General features: G+C 29.6%; 2 protein-coding genes across 15 annotated transcripts in view; one reads left to right on the forward strand and one right to left on the reverse strand.

Annotated features, from left to right (window-relative positions):
* Positions 1–20,853, forward strand: part of Pde9 (phosphodiesterase 9) — a 216,797-nt gene that overhangs the window by 70,446 nt on the left and 125,498 nt on the right. The gene's annotated exons all lie outside the window — the stretch shown is intronic.
* On the reverse strand, positions 950–19,106 carry LOC145974808 (uncharacterized). Of its 11 annotated transcripts, none has more exons than XM_083104833.1 (22): positions 18,976–19,106; positions 9,286–9,450; positions 8,885–9,088; positions 8,622–8,666; positions 8,271–8,375; positions 8,014–8,094; positions 7,713–7,817; positions 7,463–7,537; positions 6,455–6,616; positions 6,201–6,275; positions 5,821–6,006; positions 5,586–5,672; positions 5,142–5,363; positions 4,386–4,649; positions 4,021–4,218; positions 3,790–3,873; positions 3,413–3,619; positions 3,182–3,265; positions 2,706–3,011; positions 2,454–2,522; positions 2,067–2,175; positions 950–1,803 (listed from the first exon to the last, which is right to left on the reverse strand). In XM_083104833.1, the coding sequence occupies exons 2-21, from the start codon at positions 9,368–9,370 to the stop codon at positions 2,111–2,113; spliced, it is 2,709 nt and encodes a 902-aa protein (XP_082960959.1). In that variant the 5' UTR covers positions 9,371–9,450; positions 18,976–19,106; the 3' UTR covers positions 950–1,803; positions 2,067–2,110. The 11 variants fall into 11 exon arrangements, with proteins under 11 accessions (XP_082960959.1, XP_082960960.1, XP_082960958.1 ...); XM_083104834.1 differs by lacking the exon at positions 18,976–19,106 and adding an exon at positions 12,424–12,524; XM_083104832.1 differs by lacking the exon at positions 18,976–19,106 and adding an exon at positions 10,032–10,211.

Below are 20,853 nucleotides of genomic sequence, written 5' to 3' on the forward strand. Positions count from 1 at the left end.
TTTTCCTGCGTTATATGGATGTCCGTCGTTTATCGAACGCCTTTGTTATTGCAAAAGTCGACAATGGGCGCTTATAGTATATAATGCATGAGCGCAGAGTTGCTATCCTTTTTCATTAGATCACTATATATTTATTGAAATATTTGATTGTATCTTGACCAAGTTTTGCCTCAATTTAATTTATAATGGAAGCGATGACAATTATATTTTGCACTAATTTTTTAGGTAATATATAATTAAATGTATTAAAATTTCTACTTTTCTTTTTTTTGTTATTTTTGAAAAGATTTCCAACCATATATTATCCCGAACAAACATGTTCTGCGTGAATCGTTAATAGCGAGTCTGGAGTATAAATTCTGTTGGTTTCAAATATAAATTCGTAGGTTATTCCGCAAGTCGTGCGATTCGTCGGGCTTTCGAATTATTTTCCAATTAATTTCATATTTTGAACAGTTGCACACGTTAAGCTAGTTAAATTAATTGTATAGGATTAATAATAAAAGAAGGTAATTCCTGTTTATTGTTTAAGGAGTCGGGTAGGGTAGGGTATTGGTAGAATAAAATGATAAATGTATCATGTGGGTATAGAGTTGTGACGACAATATAGCATGCCTATTAAATTTATTGAATATATAAAGCTGTATTTTTATAAGGCTTATTGTTTCTATAGCAAAGTAAGCGAGATATACACGATATACATATAAATTTATCATAAAAATCAAACTCCATAAGATTTTAAAAGTTATTATTTCAAAGAATATGTGCGTATATATATTAATTTATAAAGATTGTTTTCGAATCAATAATTGTGATATATATGAATGAATTCTTAATTTTTTTATTGTAAAGTATTTTTTTTCTTTAATTGATATTGCGTGGTCTCTTAAATCGCTAAAAATATTCACAAAATGGTATTAAGAAGAAAGGCGTTAAGTTACGTTTTTAGACACAGTTTTTATTGGAGGTAAAAGCTAAGTAGAAAGATTACAAAATAATAAATAATAATTATAAAGTAACATAATAATAGAATAATCAATACACATTAATAAAATTGATGACGAAAATATTATAATTAATTGATAGATGAAAAAGAATTAAATCAATTCATGAATTTTATAATAATACGAACTCCTTTCTGTCGCATTACCTTACCATACAGTATACAAATTATTTCTAAATTTTTTTTTGTGTACACGATGTAAATTTGAATCTCTAAATTAGAAATATCTGTAATATTAATTGTCAAAAATAATAGTAAATAATTTTTTTTTAATATTTTATATAAAATAATTTTTTAAGAATTTTGATGTAAACAAGTGAAATTAATCATAATTATCTTTCTTCATTTTAAAGTAATGTCTAATTACATTTAAGTTCAACATAACAAATATCAGTTTTTCTTTACATCGTGTATCACATTTATTATACTAATTGCATAGATATATTTATAATATAATCTTAATGACAAAATCGGAGATCTCTTTTTAAATTAAACGAACTTAAAATTTTTTTAAGGAAATTATTGATTATAACAATATTAGATAAATGAGACTAAAGTAAATGAATAAAGAAACGAAACTAAACGAAACCAAATAAAAAATCAAATATTGTCTCTATTATAAGCGATGTAAATCGAATTTATACATGATGTGTAAATATAGGGTTAATTCATCATACTTTAAAGAAAGCGTTCAGGATGGCACCATTTTAGATGTACATCGTACTCTGATAACGATTCTATTGCTCGACATATGCTACAATTAAATCTCGCGGTACGCTCCTGCATTTCCTTAAACAGTCCTGCAAAAAATAATTTTTTAAAATTAATGCCATTACAAGTATAATATTTTTTATGATATTAGTACACTTTAAAAATAAAATTCAAATATAAAAATTTCAAGCTAAATCGAAGAAAGGAACAGTAATATATAAATCTGTTATTTTAACGAAACATATATGCTTAATATTATTTTTAATGCTAACGAATTTTAATAATATAACGTTGTATATTTCGCTCTTTTTCACTAAATCTTTTTCTATGAAACATACATCTTTTCACTTACTTATATTTTTTTATGATCTCATTATTCATCTTGTTTATTCTGCTCTATTCTGCATTTTTATCCTTCTCTATTATTGACGCTTCGTTTGTATTTACACTCATTTTTCCAGCTGAATTAAAAAAAAGAGAGAAATTGAGAATATTAATCTAAAATTTATTCTAACAAAAGATATATTTAACATTATTTTTATTGGTAATAAATGTAATTTTGAAGGAAGAGTGCAAGTTAAAAGTGTAATCATAAAGTTTATCTTGATGAAATATATGCACATATAATTTTATTAGTGTTATTTTTAATGCACGAATAATTTTTCCATAATGTTGAATGTATGTACATTTTATTCTTCTATACCTATTAATTGCAATAACATATATTTTTCCTACTTACTCGTTGAACCTTCTTTTTCTATACTTTCTCGTTCAGACTCGAGGAAAGCGGAAAGCTTAGAATAGTAATCTGTAAAATTTATTTAGATGTACATATACACATGCATACATATATACTTAATGTTATTTTTAATGCAAACATTTAATGCAAGCATTAATTTTATAATGTTGTATGTACATTTCGTTCTTTCGATGCTTATTTCTGTCCAAAGTAATAGAAAAATAAATAGAAAAATAAATTGTTATTACTTACCTTTGAGGCTTTTATCTTCTTTGTACAATTCTATAGTTTTTCTCAAATTGTTTAAGAAAAGTAGTTTTTTGCTCACTTCTGTATTTCTACTAATTATTTCTATTTTTTTATCCGCTTTTTTGTTCTTTTTATCTTCTGCATCTTTAATTAGCTCCAATATTGTTTTGGCCGCTTTTATAATTTCATTATATTTCTTTATCTTTTTGTCCATTTCGATATATTCACTCATATTTTCTATTTCTTTGACCGCTTCTATATTTTTTTTCATCTTCTTTGTTTCTTTGTCCGGTATTATAATTTCTTCGGCTGAATCGAAAATAAAAAACAATTATCTATCAAGTTTATTTTAACAAAATACATGTATACATAATTAATGTTGTTTTTAATGCAAAGGTATATTAATTCTATAATATTGTATGCACATTTCGCTCTTCTGCGGATCTTTCTTTGCAGAAATATATATTTTTTTTACTTACGTTGGCATCCTTTAATTTCTGCGGCCCCTTCTAGATCGATTTCCGGTGATTTGAAGTAGGACTTCAGAAAATTATAAATGTTATCTATAAAATTTATTTTGATGATATAAATACACATATATTTAATATATTATTTTAAATGCAACAAATATTAATTCTATAATGTTGTATGTACGTTTCGTTCTTTCATGTCTGAACCTATCTATGCAGAAACATATTTTTTGTACTCACCTGGGCGTTTCTCAGATTCTTTGTTCTTTTTATCTTCTGTGTCTTTAATTATCTCCTTTGTTTCTTTGCCCGCTTTTATAATTTCATTCACTTTCTTTATCTTTTCGTCTATTTCGATATTTTCACTCATATTTTCTATTCCTTTGACCGCTTCTATATTTTTTTTCATCTTCTTTGTTTCTTTGTCCGGTATTATAATTTCTTCGGCTGAATCGAAAATAAAAAACAATTATCTATCAAGTTTATTTTAACAAAATACATGTATACATAGTTAATGTTGTTTTTAATGCAAAGGTATATTAATTCTATAATATTGTATGCACATTTCGCTCTTTTGCGGATCTTTCTTTGCAGAAATATATATTTTTTTTACTTACGTTGGCATCCTATAATTTCTGCGGCCTCTTCTAGATCGATTTCCAGTGATTTGAAGTAGGAATTCAGAAAATTATAAATGTTATCTATAAAATTTATTTTGATGATATAAATACACATATATTTAATATATTATTTTAAATGCAACAAATATTAATTCTATAATGTTGTATGTACGTTTCGTTCTTTCATGTCTGAACCTATCTATGCAGAAACATATTTTTTGTACTCACCTGGGCGTTTCTCAGATTCTTTGTTCTTTTTATCTTTTGTGTCTTTAATTATCTCCTTTGTTTTTTTGCCCGCTTTTATAATTTCATTCATTTTCTTTATCTTTTCGTCTATTTCGGTATTTTCACTCATACTTTCTATTTCTTTGGCCGCTTCTATATTTTTTTTCTCCTCTTTGCCTGCTATTGTAATTTCACCGGCTAAATCGGAAGAAAAGAACAATTGTCTATCAAATTTATCTTAAACAAAACACATGTACACATAACGTTATTTTTAATGCAAACAAATATTAATTCTATGATATTGCATGCACATTTCGCTCTTCTATAGCTGGATCTGTTCAAAAAAATATATTTTTATTACTTACCTTTGAAGTCTTTATCGCATTTGTGTGTCGTCACTTCTTGTTTGCTCATATTCTCTAAAATTGACATCATTTTGCTCAGTTTTTCAGTCATTTCTTCTATCTTTTTGTTCTGTTTTTCACTGATTTCTTCTATTTTTTTGTTCTGTTCACTGATTTTTTCTATTTTTTTGTTCTGTTTTTCACTGATTTCTTCTATTTTTCTGTCGATGTTTGTATTTTCACTTGTCTTTATTGTTTCTTTGATTGCTTCTATATTTATTCCTACTGAATTGAAAAAAGCGAGAAATTAAAAATAGTTTATAAAATTTATTTTAACAAAACGCGAATATACACATACTTAACATTATTTTTAATGCTAACAGATATTATTTACATAACATTGTATGTACATTTCGCTCTTTTATATATACCTAGATCTTTCTATGCAAAAACTGGTAATACTAATTTGAAGTGGGAGTTCATTTGAGAAATATAAGCCGTACAATTTATTTTGATAAAATTCATACATACATACTTAGGTCCATATTCTGAATCCTCTTTTATCGATAAAAATGCCTCTAAAAGTGGCTTATAGTCAATCAAAAGGCTTATAAGCCACTTTTAGAGGCACTTTTATCGATAAAAGAGGATTCAAAATATGGACCTTAATGTTATTTTTTATGCAAACGAATATTAATTCTATAATGTTGTATGTGCATTTCACTCTTCCTTATATACCTGGATCTTTCTTTGCAGAAATATATTTCTTTTACTTACCTTGGTGATTCTTATATACGTCGTCCACTTCATCTTCTTCGTGCTTTTTATCTTCTATATCTTTATTCATCTTTTCCGTTTTTTCATCTGCTTCTATCTTTTCACTCACTTTCTTCATTTTTTTATCCGCTTCTGTATTACTCATCTCTTCTGTTTCTTTAACCGCTTCTTCATTTTCTTTCATTTTCTCTACTTCTTTACTCTCGTTTATATTTTCTTCAGCTGAATAGAAAAAAGAGAGAAAAATTATCTATAAATTTTATTTTTATGAAACACTTCGACACACTTAATGTTATTTTTATTGCTAACGAATGTTAATTCTATAATATCGTATGTACATTTCGCTCTTTCATATGTATATATATATATATATATATATATATATATAGATATGTATATATTTAGATCTTTCTATGCAAAAATATATATATTTTTTGTACTTACTTTTGTCTTTTTTATTTTCTTTGTTGGATTCTCTATTTTTTTGATCCTTGTATTTGTCGATATATTTGTTTATAAGTTTAACGCAATCTACAAAATTTACTTTGATAAATTTACATGCATACATACTTAACAATTTATTTTTAATACAAACGAATATTAATTCTATAATGTTATATTCACATTTCGCTCTTCTATACCTGAATCTTTGCAAAAATATATAATTTTTATTATTCACCATAATATTCTTCTTTATATTTGTCGTCTATATCTTTCTTCTTCGGAAAATATATAATTGTATTCATTTCCTGTATAATTGTTGCTACTCTCATCCATTTTTCATTTCCAAGCGTTGGTTCTATTTCTGGGTTGATTTCTATATCTTCATCACTTTCTATTTCTTCGGCTTCTATATGTTCTCCGGCTGAATCGAAAGAAAAGAGAGAAATAAAAAACTGTTATTTATAAAATTTATTTTTACAAAATACTTATACACATATTTAATGTTACTTTTATTGCTAACGAATATTAATTTTATAATATTGTATGTTTCGCTCTTTTACCTTATTATACTTTAAATCTTTATGTGCAAAAGTATGTACTTTTTTTTTTACTTACTTTTGCCTTCTTTATTTTCGTCCGATCCTACATTTTTGTTTTTCTTCAACATTGAGTACAATTCAGAAGTATAAGCTACAAAATTTATTTTGATAAAATGCATACATACATACATACTTTATATAATGTTATTCTTAATATAAACGAACATTTTTATAATTTCTATAATTCTACAATTATATGTTATATATTTCGGTCTTCCATATACCTGTGTGGATCTTTCTTTGCAAAAATATATACATTTTTTTTGTTACCTTGGAACTCTTCCTCTTCGTCCATTTCGTCGTCCATTTCATCTTCCTCATCTTTCTCTTCTTCCTCTTCTTCATTTTCTCTATTCATCCTTTCTATGACCTTTTTCCTGTTTTCTTCGTGAGAAAGTATCATCAGTTCTTCTAGCAGAAGGTGAAATTTTGCTGTTGAATGGAAAAAAAAAAGATTAGGAACAATTATCTATAAAATTTATCTTACACACACACACACACACACACACACACACACACACACACACACACACACGCGCGCGCGCATATATATATACAGGGTGATTTAGTACTCATGGTACAAACTTTAAGGGGTGGTAGAGCACACTCTAACAATCATTTTTTGTATAGGAATGTATGGGCGCAAATGACGCATTGAGGCACAAACACAGAAAATAGACATGAAAGAAAAGATAAATTGTTTACTTCAGCGTCGTTGACAAGTGCTTTTTATAGCAATGTTTACAATAATTGCTCAAAATTCTTACGCCATTCTCGATTGTGCTGTCGTCCGTGATGGGAGACTTTACGAATGCCGAGAAGGCAGACATGCATCTAATGTACGGGGCTGCAAATGGTAACTGCCAAGCACGTATTACTGTTGGTGGACGCAATTTTGACCAATTATTGTAAACATTGTTATAAAAAAGCACTTGTCAACGACGCTGTAAGTAAACAATTTATCTTTTCTTTCATGTCTATTTCCTGTGTTTGTGCCTCAACGCGTTACTTGCGCCCATACATTCCTATACAAAAAATGATTGTTAGAGTGTGCTCTACAACCCCTTAAAATTTGTACCATGAGTTCTGAATCACCCTGTGTGTGTGTGTGTGTGTATATATATATATATATATATATATATATATATATATAACAAAACACATGTATACATATTTAATATTAGTTTTAATGCTAACGTTAATTCCATGATATGTACATATATTTCGCTCTTTTATTCCAAGATCCTTTTATGCAAAAACATATATTTTTTTACTTACTTGTCTTTTTTTCACTTTGCTCGCTACATTCTGCTCTTATTAGTACTGACTCGAAATAAGGGTACGATGTAGAAGCTATAAAATTTATTTTGATGAAACACATACATTTTTAATGTTATTTTTAATGGAAACGAATATTAATTTATAATGTTGTATGTATACATTTCGCTCTTCTATACTTGTGTCTGCGTGCGTGTGTGTGTGTATGTGTATGTGGATCTTGCTTTGCAAAAATATTTTTTTTACTTACCTTCGTCTTGCTTATCATCTTTATCCTCTTTATTTCTCTCGTATTTTTTATTTTCTGTATCTTTATTCACCTTCTCTGTTCCTTCGCTCTCTTTTATTTTTTCTCCTGTTGAATTGAAAAAAAGAGAGAAATTAGGTACAAAATTATCTATAAAATTTATCTTTACAAAACACATGTACACATACTTAATATTAACGAATATTAATTCCATAATATGTATATACATTTCGCTCTTTTTATATATCCAAATATATAGCCAAATATCTTTTTATACAAAAACATATATATATATATTACTTACTTTTCTCTTCGCTATTTTCCTTGTCCGATTCTATATTTTCTGGTACTAACACGAAATGGCAACACAATTCAGAAATATAAACTATAAAATTTATTTTGATGAGACACATATACACACATACTTAATGCTATCTTTGATGGGAGCAGATATTAATTCTATAATGTTGTATGTACATTTCGTCTTTCTATACTTGTGTGTGTGCGTGTGCGTGTATGTGTATGTGGATCTTGCTTTGCAAAAATATTTTTTTTACTTACCTTCGTCCTGCTTATCATCTTTATCCTCTTTATCTCCCTCGTATTTTTTATTTTCTGTATCTTTATTCACCTTCTCTGTTCCTTCGCATTCTTTTATTTTTTCTCCTGTTGAATTGAAAAAAAGAGAGAAATTAGATACAAAATCTATAAAATTTATCTTTACAAAACACATACTTAACACATACTTAATATTAACGAATATTAATTCCATAATATGTATATACATTTCGCTCTTTTTATATATCCAAATATATAGCCAAATATCTCTTTATACAAAAACATATATATATATATATACATATATATATATATATATATATATATATATATATATATATATATATAACTTACTTTTCTCTTCTCCATTTTCCTTGTCCGATTCTATATTTTCTGGTACTAACACGAAATGTGGCAACACAATTCAGAAATGTAAACTATAAAATTTATTTTGATGAGACGCATATACACACATACTTAATGCTATCTTTGATAGAAACAGATATTAATTCTATAATGTTGTATGTACATTTCGTCCTTCTATACTTGTGTGTGTGCGTGTGTGTGTATATGTATGTGTGGATCTTGCTTTGCAAAAATATTTTCTTTTTACTTACCTTCGTCATCCTCATCTCTTTCGTACTTTTTATCTTCTGTTCTCTCTCCACTCATCTTCGGTATTTTTTTGCTCGTCTCTGTATTTTCGCTCATTTTCTCAATCTTTTTGTCCATTTGTGTATTCTTACTCATCGCTTTTGTTTTTTTGGCCGCTTCAACATTTTCTTTCATCTTCCTTTTTTGATCCTCTTTTATATTTTCTCCTATTAAATCAAAGAAAGAGAGAAATTAAGAATTATCTATAAAACAATTATCTATAAAATTTATCTTAACAAAACACATGCACACATACTTAATATTATTTTTAATAACAAATATTAATGCCGTAATATTATATGTACAGTTTGTTCTTGTTATATCTAGATTTTTATTTTCAAAAATATATATTTATTTTACTTACTTGCATCTTCTTTATCTTTTTTTCCCGCTTCTACATCTTTGCTCATCCTCTCTATTTTTTTATCCGGTTTTGTATTTTTACTCATCGTGTCTATTTTCTTTAATTGTATATTTTTGCTTTTTGTTAATTATTTTTAATTAGATTTCTTTTGAAAAAAATCTGATTCTATAAATAAAAGCAAAATTACATAAATATTGACAAACCGTTCCGAATTATACATTAACTTTTTTATGATGAAGTCAAATGACCGATTCTTTTTGGTATGTATAGCTTTTATAAATGAAAAATTGTGTAGATAATCAAGTGATATATTAACATCTTCTTTTTATGGAAAGTTGAATTTACTGAAAGTGTTTACATTTTTTAAAAATTTAATTTATTGGAAGTAGATTCTTGATGTATGATTATCTTTTGAAACGCGAGTGGTATTTGGAGTTTAAAAGATAAAGGCTATAATTTTATATTATTTTCACTTAAAACCTCACGCGTAATCGCACTTCATGTTCATATTGTTTTCTATTATTTCGTTGATTAATTAAAAATTTTTCTTTATGTGTTATATACTTTATAAAGTTTGATAAACTTGAAGCTTTGTTTAACCTTGAAAGTGTTTAATTAAATGAAATTAAATATTGATAAAAATATTACGAATGTAGAGTATAAATTATATGTAAATTATGTAAGAGATAAAAATATATAATATTCTCACATTTCTCCTTTTTAAAACTCGTCTCTTTGTCTGTTACCTCTGTTAACATACGACTTTCGATACGTGTAACGTGTCACTTCTCACTCGCAACTGCCAGTAACTGCCTTTCGTCACATTATCCACACGCTTTAGGGCAGATAGATACACGTAGATACAAGAAAATATTGACCTCAAGTGTTTATAACTTCTCTCTAACTGTCGTTTCTCTCTAACCGTCGTTTAAACTATTTATCCAATATATTTTTACAATTCACAAATTATAAATATTAATATCTATTAAAATAAAGTGAAGATAGAAATGTACTTTTAGAAAAAAATTGAACAGAAATTACACAGAATAGGAAATATAGATATTTTATAGAAATCTATTGAAAAAATTTAAAATTATTATAAACATTATTAGTAATTTAACATTGTATGTATTAATATGTATGAAAAAGAAGAGAAGGTGGAAAATTAATTGTTTATTTAATACCCGTATTTATGAAATATAATTTATGTATATTTTTCACTTGAAAGTTTTAGCGTTGGCTTTAGCATTTATAACAATAATAATCTTCTTGTGATGATAAAATTAATGATACATATTTCATATGCGATATGTGATATTTACGCTAATAATAATATTAATATTTGAGTCGTAGAATTTATTCACAAAGTATTTGGAAATTAACATACGTTTCTCGTGTTACACGTGTTCATATTCATATATGTCACATAAATATTTATGTATAATACAGTGGAATCTTGTTCGTTTATCGGGTGTCTTGTAAATCCTATCTCTCGTGGGAAATATCCCTCTTTTCTGTTACGACGAATATAGTTAGTTTGGATTAATGAATATCGTTAACGATCATTAGTCGATGCGATCTGGCCGGATCCCAGAAGCATTTGGCGGAGACGCCGATTTTATTGTCTTCCAATGTCTTTGATTCACACAAGTGGCGCTTAATCGATTTAGCTGTCGTTCGCAATCACATTATTATTTTTATTTTATTCTCTCTTTTAGATATAATTTATTGTGAAATTTTAATGTACTCTTTCAGCTTAAAATTGCAAAAAGAGAGCGTGTCATTTAATTCATCCGTCATTTTTTGCGCGTATCTCGCAACTCAAGATTGTTCGCGCCCTCGCTTGATACATATTTATAATTCACGAATTGTCGGAAATGTGCACTGAAAAGGTATCTCGCGATAATCGTGTCGGATGAAACTACCCTTCGATCGTCTGCTGCAAGATTTTACACGCGAGCAGCTTAAGTAAATCTGCGTGCTTGATGAAGGCAGATGAACGGACATCGCGTCGATAATTTCTATCCCGGAGCGATGGCGGAAGGTCAATTATGAATTATGCGAAGCTATCGCCCCGGAAGCCCCGGTCATCGAGCGCAGGCCGGGGAGGGGGAGGGGGGAGGGGATTCTCCCGGTAATTGGTAACAGAAATTGACGTCGCTTAAAGATACAATGCAAACGTGACATTCTCTATTATCGAACGAGCCCCGATAGTTGGCGTGCAATCGAGAAACGCGAGCTCGAGAGGGGGGGCTTTAACGCTCTTCCGTGTTATTAAACGCGCGATTTTTGCAGGTCGCTCCACGTTTAATAGTCGTCGCGTTTACGATAAAGAGAAAAAAAATATCGTGTCGCGAATCGCTCGCGAGCACTTCGATTTATCGATGCAGTAATAATGAGATACGTATAGGCACGATCGAAAGGTCGAGGATCGCTATTTTTCAGTAAAACACTTTTGAAATATAAATATTGATGTACTATTTTTTTAATATTCCAATTAATATAGTAATTTAGTGAATAATTTTTTTAATATTCCAATTAATATATTAATTTTTTATATAATTTTATATAATTTTTTATTATTTTATTATTTTATTATTATTTTATATAATTTTATATAATTTTATATAATTTTATATTAATTTTTTATATAATTTTTTATATATTAATAATTAATTTTTTAATATTCCAATTAATATACTAATTTTTAATATTCCAATTAAGTAATAGTCGAATAATGCGATTTAAAAACAGAAACAAAATAAATCCTGCTATTGGATTTTACTTTAAATAATGGAGATATGAAGGAAATAGATGAACGTTATCTGGTGGAAAGAATACCAGAGTGCAATGAAACATCAAGAGCTCACATAAATATCTCCTTAGACTCTAACTATTTCCTCGTGCCAACGGAAGAAACAATTCTGACAACTATTCGCCATTTCTCATTACGAATGCGGTAATTCGACCAGAGTTGCACGCGATATCCGCCGGTTATCTTGTATAACACGCGAGTGAAAAGCGCGCCCCGTGAGCACCCATCGTGGGACTTGCGGGGGCACCCGTTAAGATTAAACGAGCACTCGGACGCCCACGCAAAATACGCGAGGCACGTGTGCGTCGCGTTTGTAAACTCACCTTTATCGATCATGCCGTGTCTTTTGAGGGGGACTGTGTTTCGAAGAAGATTAAAAAAAACGCTTCCGATACTCGGTCTGGCCGAGAACGTTATCGCTCTCTCGAATCTGTCGTTTTTTTTTTGACATAAGGAAACTGAAAACAAGCAGCTAGTAAAAGAGAGATTCCAATTAAATATTACTATAAATATTAAAATTATTCCTCTCGATATTTATATTAAATAAATATATACATTAATATAAATTAATTATAAATTTATTAATATTATTATTGCAAATATTATGTACATTTAACGTAGAAAGTTTATGAGATAGATAAAATTATTTGTTGAGTATAAACATTTGAACGTAAAATAAATTTGCAACTTTCGTAATTTTCGACGGATGGAAATGAATGATAAATATAATAATTTAATAATAATAATTTAATACGTGTAATGATAACGATAACGATAAGCCTTTTTTTAGTAATCTTCCTCTTTTTATATCAAAATTGCCCGTGTTTGGAAAGTTTAATCACTCAGGAGTGATAAATATGTTATCATTTAAATACTAAATATGTTATTATATTATATCATTTAAATACTAAACATATCTCATAAATATGTCATCATTTAAATACTAAAACCTGCACTTGATCAGAAGTGTTTCTCGTGAAAACACGATACGAAATCGACGGTATCGTGCAAAATTGCACGAGACAAATATAATTATATAATATATGTATCGCGAAGTAAAATTACAGATATATTCACTTTAATTTTGATTAATCAATATGTAAACTGTCGTAAATTATTTTTCCCGTCGAGTTTTTTCGAAAAATCCCTTTCAATCTTGCCCGATCTCCATCACAGGCGTTATCATGTGTCGCTCGATTCATGAATTTTAATCGGTATTATATCTGAAAAGCGCGTTCGATGGACTCGCTTCACCTCATCTACGAGCAACTCGTTCGAATATCTTGCTGTAAGTCAGTGTTGAAAGTTTGAAACCAGGTTTTACCGCGAGATAAAGAGTTGTTGCATCATATCTATGGTATTTCCCCATATATATGAGGCGTCTAATGGGACAGGCGATAATAAAAACGAACGATCTTCGCCGTCGTCCAAGACTATTGAATAGTACGATAATGTTGCGTTTGACATATATAACGAATTAATTCGCGAGTTTGAAATTTTACTCCGAAAGAGAGAAATTCGCCACCGAAATCTTTGTTATTCTTATATTTCAACGATAATAAATATTTAATTTTTTTGATGTCATTTAATAGAAATTTTTGCTAATTATTATATTTTATTATATTATTTTTTATTATATTTATTATATTATATATTTATTATATTTATTATATTATTTATTATATTTTATTTGTTTCGGAAAAGAAGTATCACGAATACGATCAAAACTATTCTAATTTAATATATGTATAAACGATAAGACTTAATTTTAATAACATGCTTCCAAGATAATCAAATCTTCGTTCAATTAATATCGAATATGTTAAATGACGACTTTATAATTAATTTAAATTTTAAATTTTTTAATTAAAAATTTAATTGCATTCTTCATTTTTACACGACTCTTTAAACGTAAGGCATCTCTAACATCTTGAAAATTATCTATAATTCACATGCATGGCCCTTTATCGAAGCGCTCGTGTCAGTCGGGATACTTTTCCTCGTCTCTTGAAATCCCGAGGTAAAAAGGTCTCTCCGAGCCCTCGCGATTGTTCAGCGCGTTTAAAAGCCATCCAATTTGCGGACAACGCGTTTTCCCGGCCGGTTCCTCGGAGGTCGCGAGTGCGCTTTAAGGTCGCATGCCGCAAGTCGACGCGGCCGGCAACTAACAGCAGGTCAATAAGCCTCGTTCTCGGGGCCAGATAAAACGCCCCTTTCTCTCGCTCTCGGCTTTAAAACCCCGGGGATATACCGGTCCGTGCATCTCTCGCGCGCGGTAAATACCTTGGACAGAGCGCTATTATTGCACGATCCTTTTCATTCCGAGTTATGTCGTACGAAATTGCCCTATTGTGATGTTATCTATGGTGTTATCGACGTGCGCAAATAAAGCTCTTTTCGCGTTTTAAGATAAAAATCTGTCACACTTGCAGCCTCTTATATACGATGTGAATCGTAGTTGCAATTGGTATCTTTGAAGTCATACATGCTAATTAGGAGGGAAATTTTTCGGAGAAATTTTGCATTATAAAATAGAATGAAATAAAAACATCAATAGTTTAGTCAATAATTAAGTTACTAAAAAGTATGTTTCACGAAATATTTCATATTTTATTTCGACATTTATTGTATGATATAAAATGATATCTATGAAATTTTATAGGCTAATTAGGAGGAGAATTTTTTCGGAGAAATTTTGCATTATAAAAGATCTATTAGATGATGATGCATTTTTTATAGTTGCTCGAGGGATATGAACAATCGTTTTATTTTTAATTATACAATTTCTTTTTATATGTATTGATTTCTCTAGATGAAAGCTTCCCCTCTTTGGAATAGAATGAAATAAAAATATCAATAGTTTAGTCAATAATAAAGTTATTAAAAAGTATGTTTTACGAGATATTTCATATTTTATTTCGACATTTATTGTATGATATAAAATGGTATCTATGAAATTTTATATGCTAATTAGGAGAAGAATTTTTTCGAAGAAATTTTGCATTATAAAAGATCTATTGGATGATGATGCATTTTTTGTAGTTGCTCGAGGGATATGAACAATCGTTTTATTTTTAATTATACAATTTCTTTTTATATGTATTGATTTCTCTAGATGAAAGCTCCCCCCTCTTTGAAATAGAATGAAATAAAAACCTCAATAGTTTGGTCAATAAATAAGTTACTAAAAAATATGTTTCACGAGATATTTCATATTTTATTTCGACATTTATTGTATGATATAAAATGGTATCTATGAAATTATATATGTTTATTAGAAGGAGAATTTTTTCGAAGAAATTTTGCATTATAAAAGATCTATTGGGTGATGATGCATTTTTTATAGTTGCTCGAGGGATACGAACAATCGTTTTATTTTTAATTATACAATTTCTTTTTATATGTATTGATTTCTCTAGATGAAAGCTCCCCCTCTTTGAAATAGAATGAAATAAAAACATCAATAGTTTGGTCAATAATAAAGTCATTAAAAAGTATGAATGTTTCACGAGATATTTCATATTTTATTTCAACATTTATCGTATGATATAAAATGTGAAATACTCATTTTTAATGACTTTATCTCTCAATATTTTCAAATACAAAATAACAAGATGATCAATACAAAAAGCTAATTTACATCATGTATAAAAGTGTAACTAAAAATGATAACTGAAAATTTAACTCGCGTAATCATTTCGATCGTCGTCCCAAACGATCCATCGGGGAAACAGATGAGGAAGAGAGAGAGAGAGAGAGACAGAGAGGGAGAGAGAGAGAGACATCGTCTCTTTGCGAAACGAGACGCGCCGATACCTCTGGGCGGTTTAGTTCGAGTTCCTCTTTTTCCTCGGTCTCTCGCATCCTTCCGTTCCTCCCTCTCGCCGTTCGTCCTCGTCCATCCTTTTTGGCTTCTCCCTGGTGGATTCTCCTCCGATATGTGTTCGTCCATGTCACCCACACAAGGACGCGTTCCTCGCCCGCAGCCACGATCCGAGCCGTCTCAGTCTGAAGAGCTGAAGCAGGTGCGCCGGACGCATTCTGTGCATTCCAGGGGTCTCGTCCTCATCCAGCATCACACGTCGGCCGCCTACGCGCGTTGCGTCCTTCCCCTTCCCCTTCCGCCTCCCGCTCGCTGTCTCGTCCTCTCGCTTCTCTCTTTTTCTCTCTCTCTATCTCTCTCTTGCATCTCGCGAGACCGAACGATTTCTCGAATCGCGACATCGCGCTCGTTACACGTGCCCGATATCATGTCCAACGCTTGTGACGTGTTATTCATTTTTAAAAGCCTATCAACAGAGATAGTAGGTTTTCCGCGGATATCGTTTGAGGAACGATATGTTATACGTTCTTGGTGTCTTGGAGTAATCGATTCTGTCATTACGATTTTAATGCGAATCGATATTTGGAATTGATACGTTATCTCCCTCGGGTATCTCTTTTATCCAATAAGCACGCCGCTCGAAGCAATGTGGCAACAGATGCGAGCTCACTGCGATAAGCGAGATTCGTGAGATAACGAATCTATTACACGCTATGACATCGCAATTTAATCAAGTGTACTCGATATACAAGTACTTTTTAAGAAATAAAATACATTAATCTCCCCGTGACAAGCAGTGGCATTCGGATCAAATATCTATAACATCTTCGATCTTTCGAACTATTGTTGAGTTATTTAAAATTTAATATCGAGTTTAATATTTCTATTAATTATTTCGGAAATATAGGAAATAAATTTTTCTTTCAAATAAAAATGCTATGTCGCGAGATAGAATCCTTTAATTTTTCACAAATTTACCCCATTATCATCCCTTAATTTTTACAAACGCCTTGGAAAATTGTTGTGAAGGAATCACTTTTACGCGATAAAAGCTTCATTTCGAAATATTTCAATTTATTATAACATATCTAAAATACTCGTAATAATAATAATAGTTTGTTAAATTAATTTAATTATCGAAAGAGACGTTTGTTCTGCGAGAGCGCGTTTTATTAAAAGCGGGAGACCCCTTCGAAACGCGAACTATTTCGCGCGCGAAGCCAACAATAGGAAGTTATTATTTTCTCTGTTCGCGACAGATTCTGAAGGTATTATAATTCGCCTCATGCCGGTCACGCGCGGCAGTTTCAGTAACAATTAGCCGAGTATCCGAGGGCGAAAACATTTGCATTTGTAGAAGGGCGTTCGCTCGGGGCGCTGTATTTGTTCGGCAAAAGGCAAACCACGTGTGTTTCTGGAACGAACCCCGAGGGACAGCAGCCCCGAAGCCAAACCCGATGACCAAACATGGCTTAGACGGGCTCTCCTTCCCTTTCTAACTCTTTCTTTCTTTTTCATGTGCAAGAACAATCGCGGATTCCTTTGATAATCGTGAGCCAAGTTGAGGTTTCGCTAGCATCGTTGCTAGGAATGTGTGCAGAGGATGGGACGATTTTAAAGAAACTTATTTCTCTTTCGTAAAATCGCGCAGAATTATGCTTAAATAATTTTCTAGGAGGATTCGTATAGATATGTGATAAAACTAATTTTTCGACGGTTTTAAATTTATATGAAATCCCCGATATTCCAGAATTTTTTCATTCTTATACAAGATTGCGTCGTTTTGATTTTGCATATGTTGCATGGTGAAATAATTGATTGGCGTTTTCATCAAATTGCCAGTAAGTTTATAAAATATTTTTATAAACTCTTATAAAATAGCTTTTATAATGAAAATTAATAACGATGTTAAAATGTTACATTTATTAGCGATTTTATGAAATCTCGAATTACATTAGTGAGGAAAAGAAGCAATTGTATAAAATTAATTGTTGATACATAATTTTATATACATTAAATTATTTGATAGACGCGACTTTATTTGACGTTGCTGAAGGGAGAGGGCAGCTAATAAGGGTTAAATTATTCTGTACAATTTTATAAAACTGTATTTGTGCACGTGGAAAGAGCAAATAACTCACTTGCTCATTTTGTAAATTTAAAAAAAGACTCGACACATAAAATTGCATACCATAATAAATATCTCGGTATTTTGATAATGAAATCTCGTATATAATTCCCTAAAAGACTTACTTAGAGCATATAACTTATTTTTTACTTTATTTCAAAAAATATAAATAGCCACTTTTTTATATAAATATATATAATTATATAAATTTTTTTATATAAGCAAGCTTTTATGCATAATATTTAAATTGGATTAATAATTTTGATTCTATCTTCATTAATGTATACCTCTTAAACCTCTTAATGTGTATGCAAGATAATTCACATAATACATGCACTTTTACGAATAACTTGATTTGTCGAAAAATAGTAAGAATTGTATATAAATACATTCTTTAAATTGTATATAAGTATTATATATTTATTAAATTTTTATTAATTAAACAAGTAATATATTTCATAAATATTTTCTACATATAATTCTTGTTATTTTTTTAATGAACTAAATTATTTGTCAAGATATTTATATACGCAACAATGATAAGAACATGGGCTACCCATTAAACACAAAGCAATACAATAATATAACATTAATGTTATAATTTCCCATTCAACAATATGTAATTATTGCATATTACATTGCAATTACATTGCTCAATGGAAAATTATAACATTAATGCAGACTTCTATATAGACCGTTAATATCGCTAATATACTGTTAGTAACCGTTAATAACCAAGAATATAATATACCGTTAAATATATAATAAGTCATTTATAATGGGGCATCATAAATGGCTGCCATAACTCCACGTGTAACATCGCTGGGCTAGTATAATGTATAGAAGTCTATGCATTAATGTTATATTATTGTTGCTATGTGTTTATGGGTTGATTTGCTTATAGTATTAAATTATTATACGAACCGTCAGGAACGATCACAGAGAGAACTGCTATGTTAGAATTCACTTTCTATGTTAGAATTCACTTTCTATGTTAGAATTCACGAATGCGTGCGTGCTTTAAGAAAATTCGGTTAAAAGTGTGCTGTGCACACTGTTAACTGTTCTCGAATGCTGTTCGTGAGCGCGATCTTTCGTCAAATAACCAAGAACTATTACATTTACACTACATTTATATGTGTTGTATACGAATATATATGTAGTGCGCACAACACTACTTTATATCTATGCATGTGTTTATGTAAAGACGGAGAAAGATTATTATATCCGTTTTGACCAGTTAGTTTCTACGTGTCTCGAGTAAATACAATAGGAATGAGATAAAGATTACCCGCTGTGATGGGACCTTTAGGTGGACTTGGGACTTTTGTTGTCTCGGATTTCCCAACTATTCTGGAGATCCGGATGTTCTGGCACCATGTACATGTGACAATAAGTTCGTAAATAAAAAATTTCATTTGCTACTTATTTATTTAAACAACTTTTGCTGAAAGCCTAAAAATGATTACTAAATTAAAAGAATTAATAGAAAAAAAGAATTGAAAAAAAGAATAAATCGATAAAATAAGTAAAATTTTTTAATAATAAATAATAAATTTTATTAGTAAAAGAATATTAAATAATTGAAATTAATCTAATTTAATAATATATGGTATAAAATACATTCAAAATAGAGCCAAAATATATATATTAAATAAATAAATAAATAAATAATTAATTAAATAAATAAAAATAAAAATCTATGCATGTACTTATGAAATTAGGAAAATTTATATTATTATTGTAAGTAAATTATAATTATATTAATTATAAATACTATTTAAATTATAAGTATTATTTACGCGATCAGCATTAAAATCTTTCTCGATATAAAAATAAGTTTTGCTTTGCTAAAATCTTTTTGGCTGCAATGCTAGGAGAACATAAAACGCATTTAACTATTTTAATCAATTTGTCAGATAATTTGTACATGTGTTTTCCCATCACTTTCTCTAATATATTTTTACATTCAGAAAAATCTCTTTTAAACCCATTTTATCATATTATTAATTTCTTCTATTTTACATCTTTTTTATTATAAAATTTGTTATTTATTATCAGAAGTTTATTATTTATTATTAAAAATTTATTTCTTAATTTTAACTTATTAATAATTTTTACACTTTAAATCAAAACTGTTCAAATAAATGAGTAGCACATAAAATGCAATTTTATTCACGAACTTATTGTTGCGCTAAATGCTTCATTGTCTCGACTTCAGTTGCTGAATTCCGAATTTTCTTTACTTCCACTCCATCTAACAAAACATCCCACTCGTTCTCGAGCTTATATTCTCAATACTGGTGCTCTCGATAATATGAGTATCGAGAATCCAATCTTGCTGGCGGGAACGAGTAGAAGTGAGGGCATATTTGCCCGCTTCCAATGTGTACGTGTAATATATACGTGTATTAAAAATATTAGTTCGATTAGTCAGTCATTATCGAGGCCCATATAATAATAATTTAAGATACTCTCAACCAGCCGACTCACGTGTCGATACACAAGGCACGTGTCTCTTGATCATATTAAATTTAATAACATTTTTTCTTGAAATCGAATACGGTTTTTAAGCATTAGAAGCTTCCAACGTAATCGCCCGAAGGTAGGCGTCAATTAGTGTCGGATTCTAATTATTCTAAATCCAATCTCGTCTTCCTTCGCCCCTTTCTCCCTCCCTCCTCCATTCGGCGAATTAGTAGATAAAAGGAGGAAAAGGATCCATCGATCGGATCGTTTCTCCAGTCTTGCCTCGGAACATACCGGTCTTATCCAACGACTCTCGCAACACGCCGAGTGCTG

Source organism: Camponotus vicinus, unplaced genomic scaffold, assembly GCF_025532165.1.
Source record: "Camponotus vicinus isolate PSW18456_S1 unplaced genomic scaffold, iyCamVici1.0 SCAF_7, whole genome shotgun sequence".
Lineage (NCBI taxonomy): Eukaryota > Metazoa > Arthropoda > Insecta > Hymenoptera > Formicidae > Camponotus > Camponotus vicinus.

Coding starts and splice junctions, on each gene's coding strand:
- LOC145974808 (XM_083104833.1), bottom strand. CDS start 9,370: ATGAGTAAAAATACAAAACCGGATAAAAAAATAGAGAGGATGAGCAAA. Junction 7,538..7,712: donor AGATGATAAGCAAGACGAAG/GTAAGTAAAAAA, acceptor TAAATTTTATAG/CTTCTACATCGTACCCTTAT. Junction 3,620..3,789: donor AGAAATTATAGGATGCCAAC/GTAAGTAAAAAA, acceptor TTTTCGATTCAG/CCGAAGAAATTATAATACCG.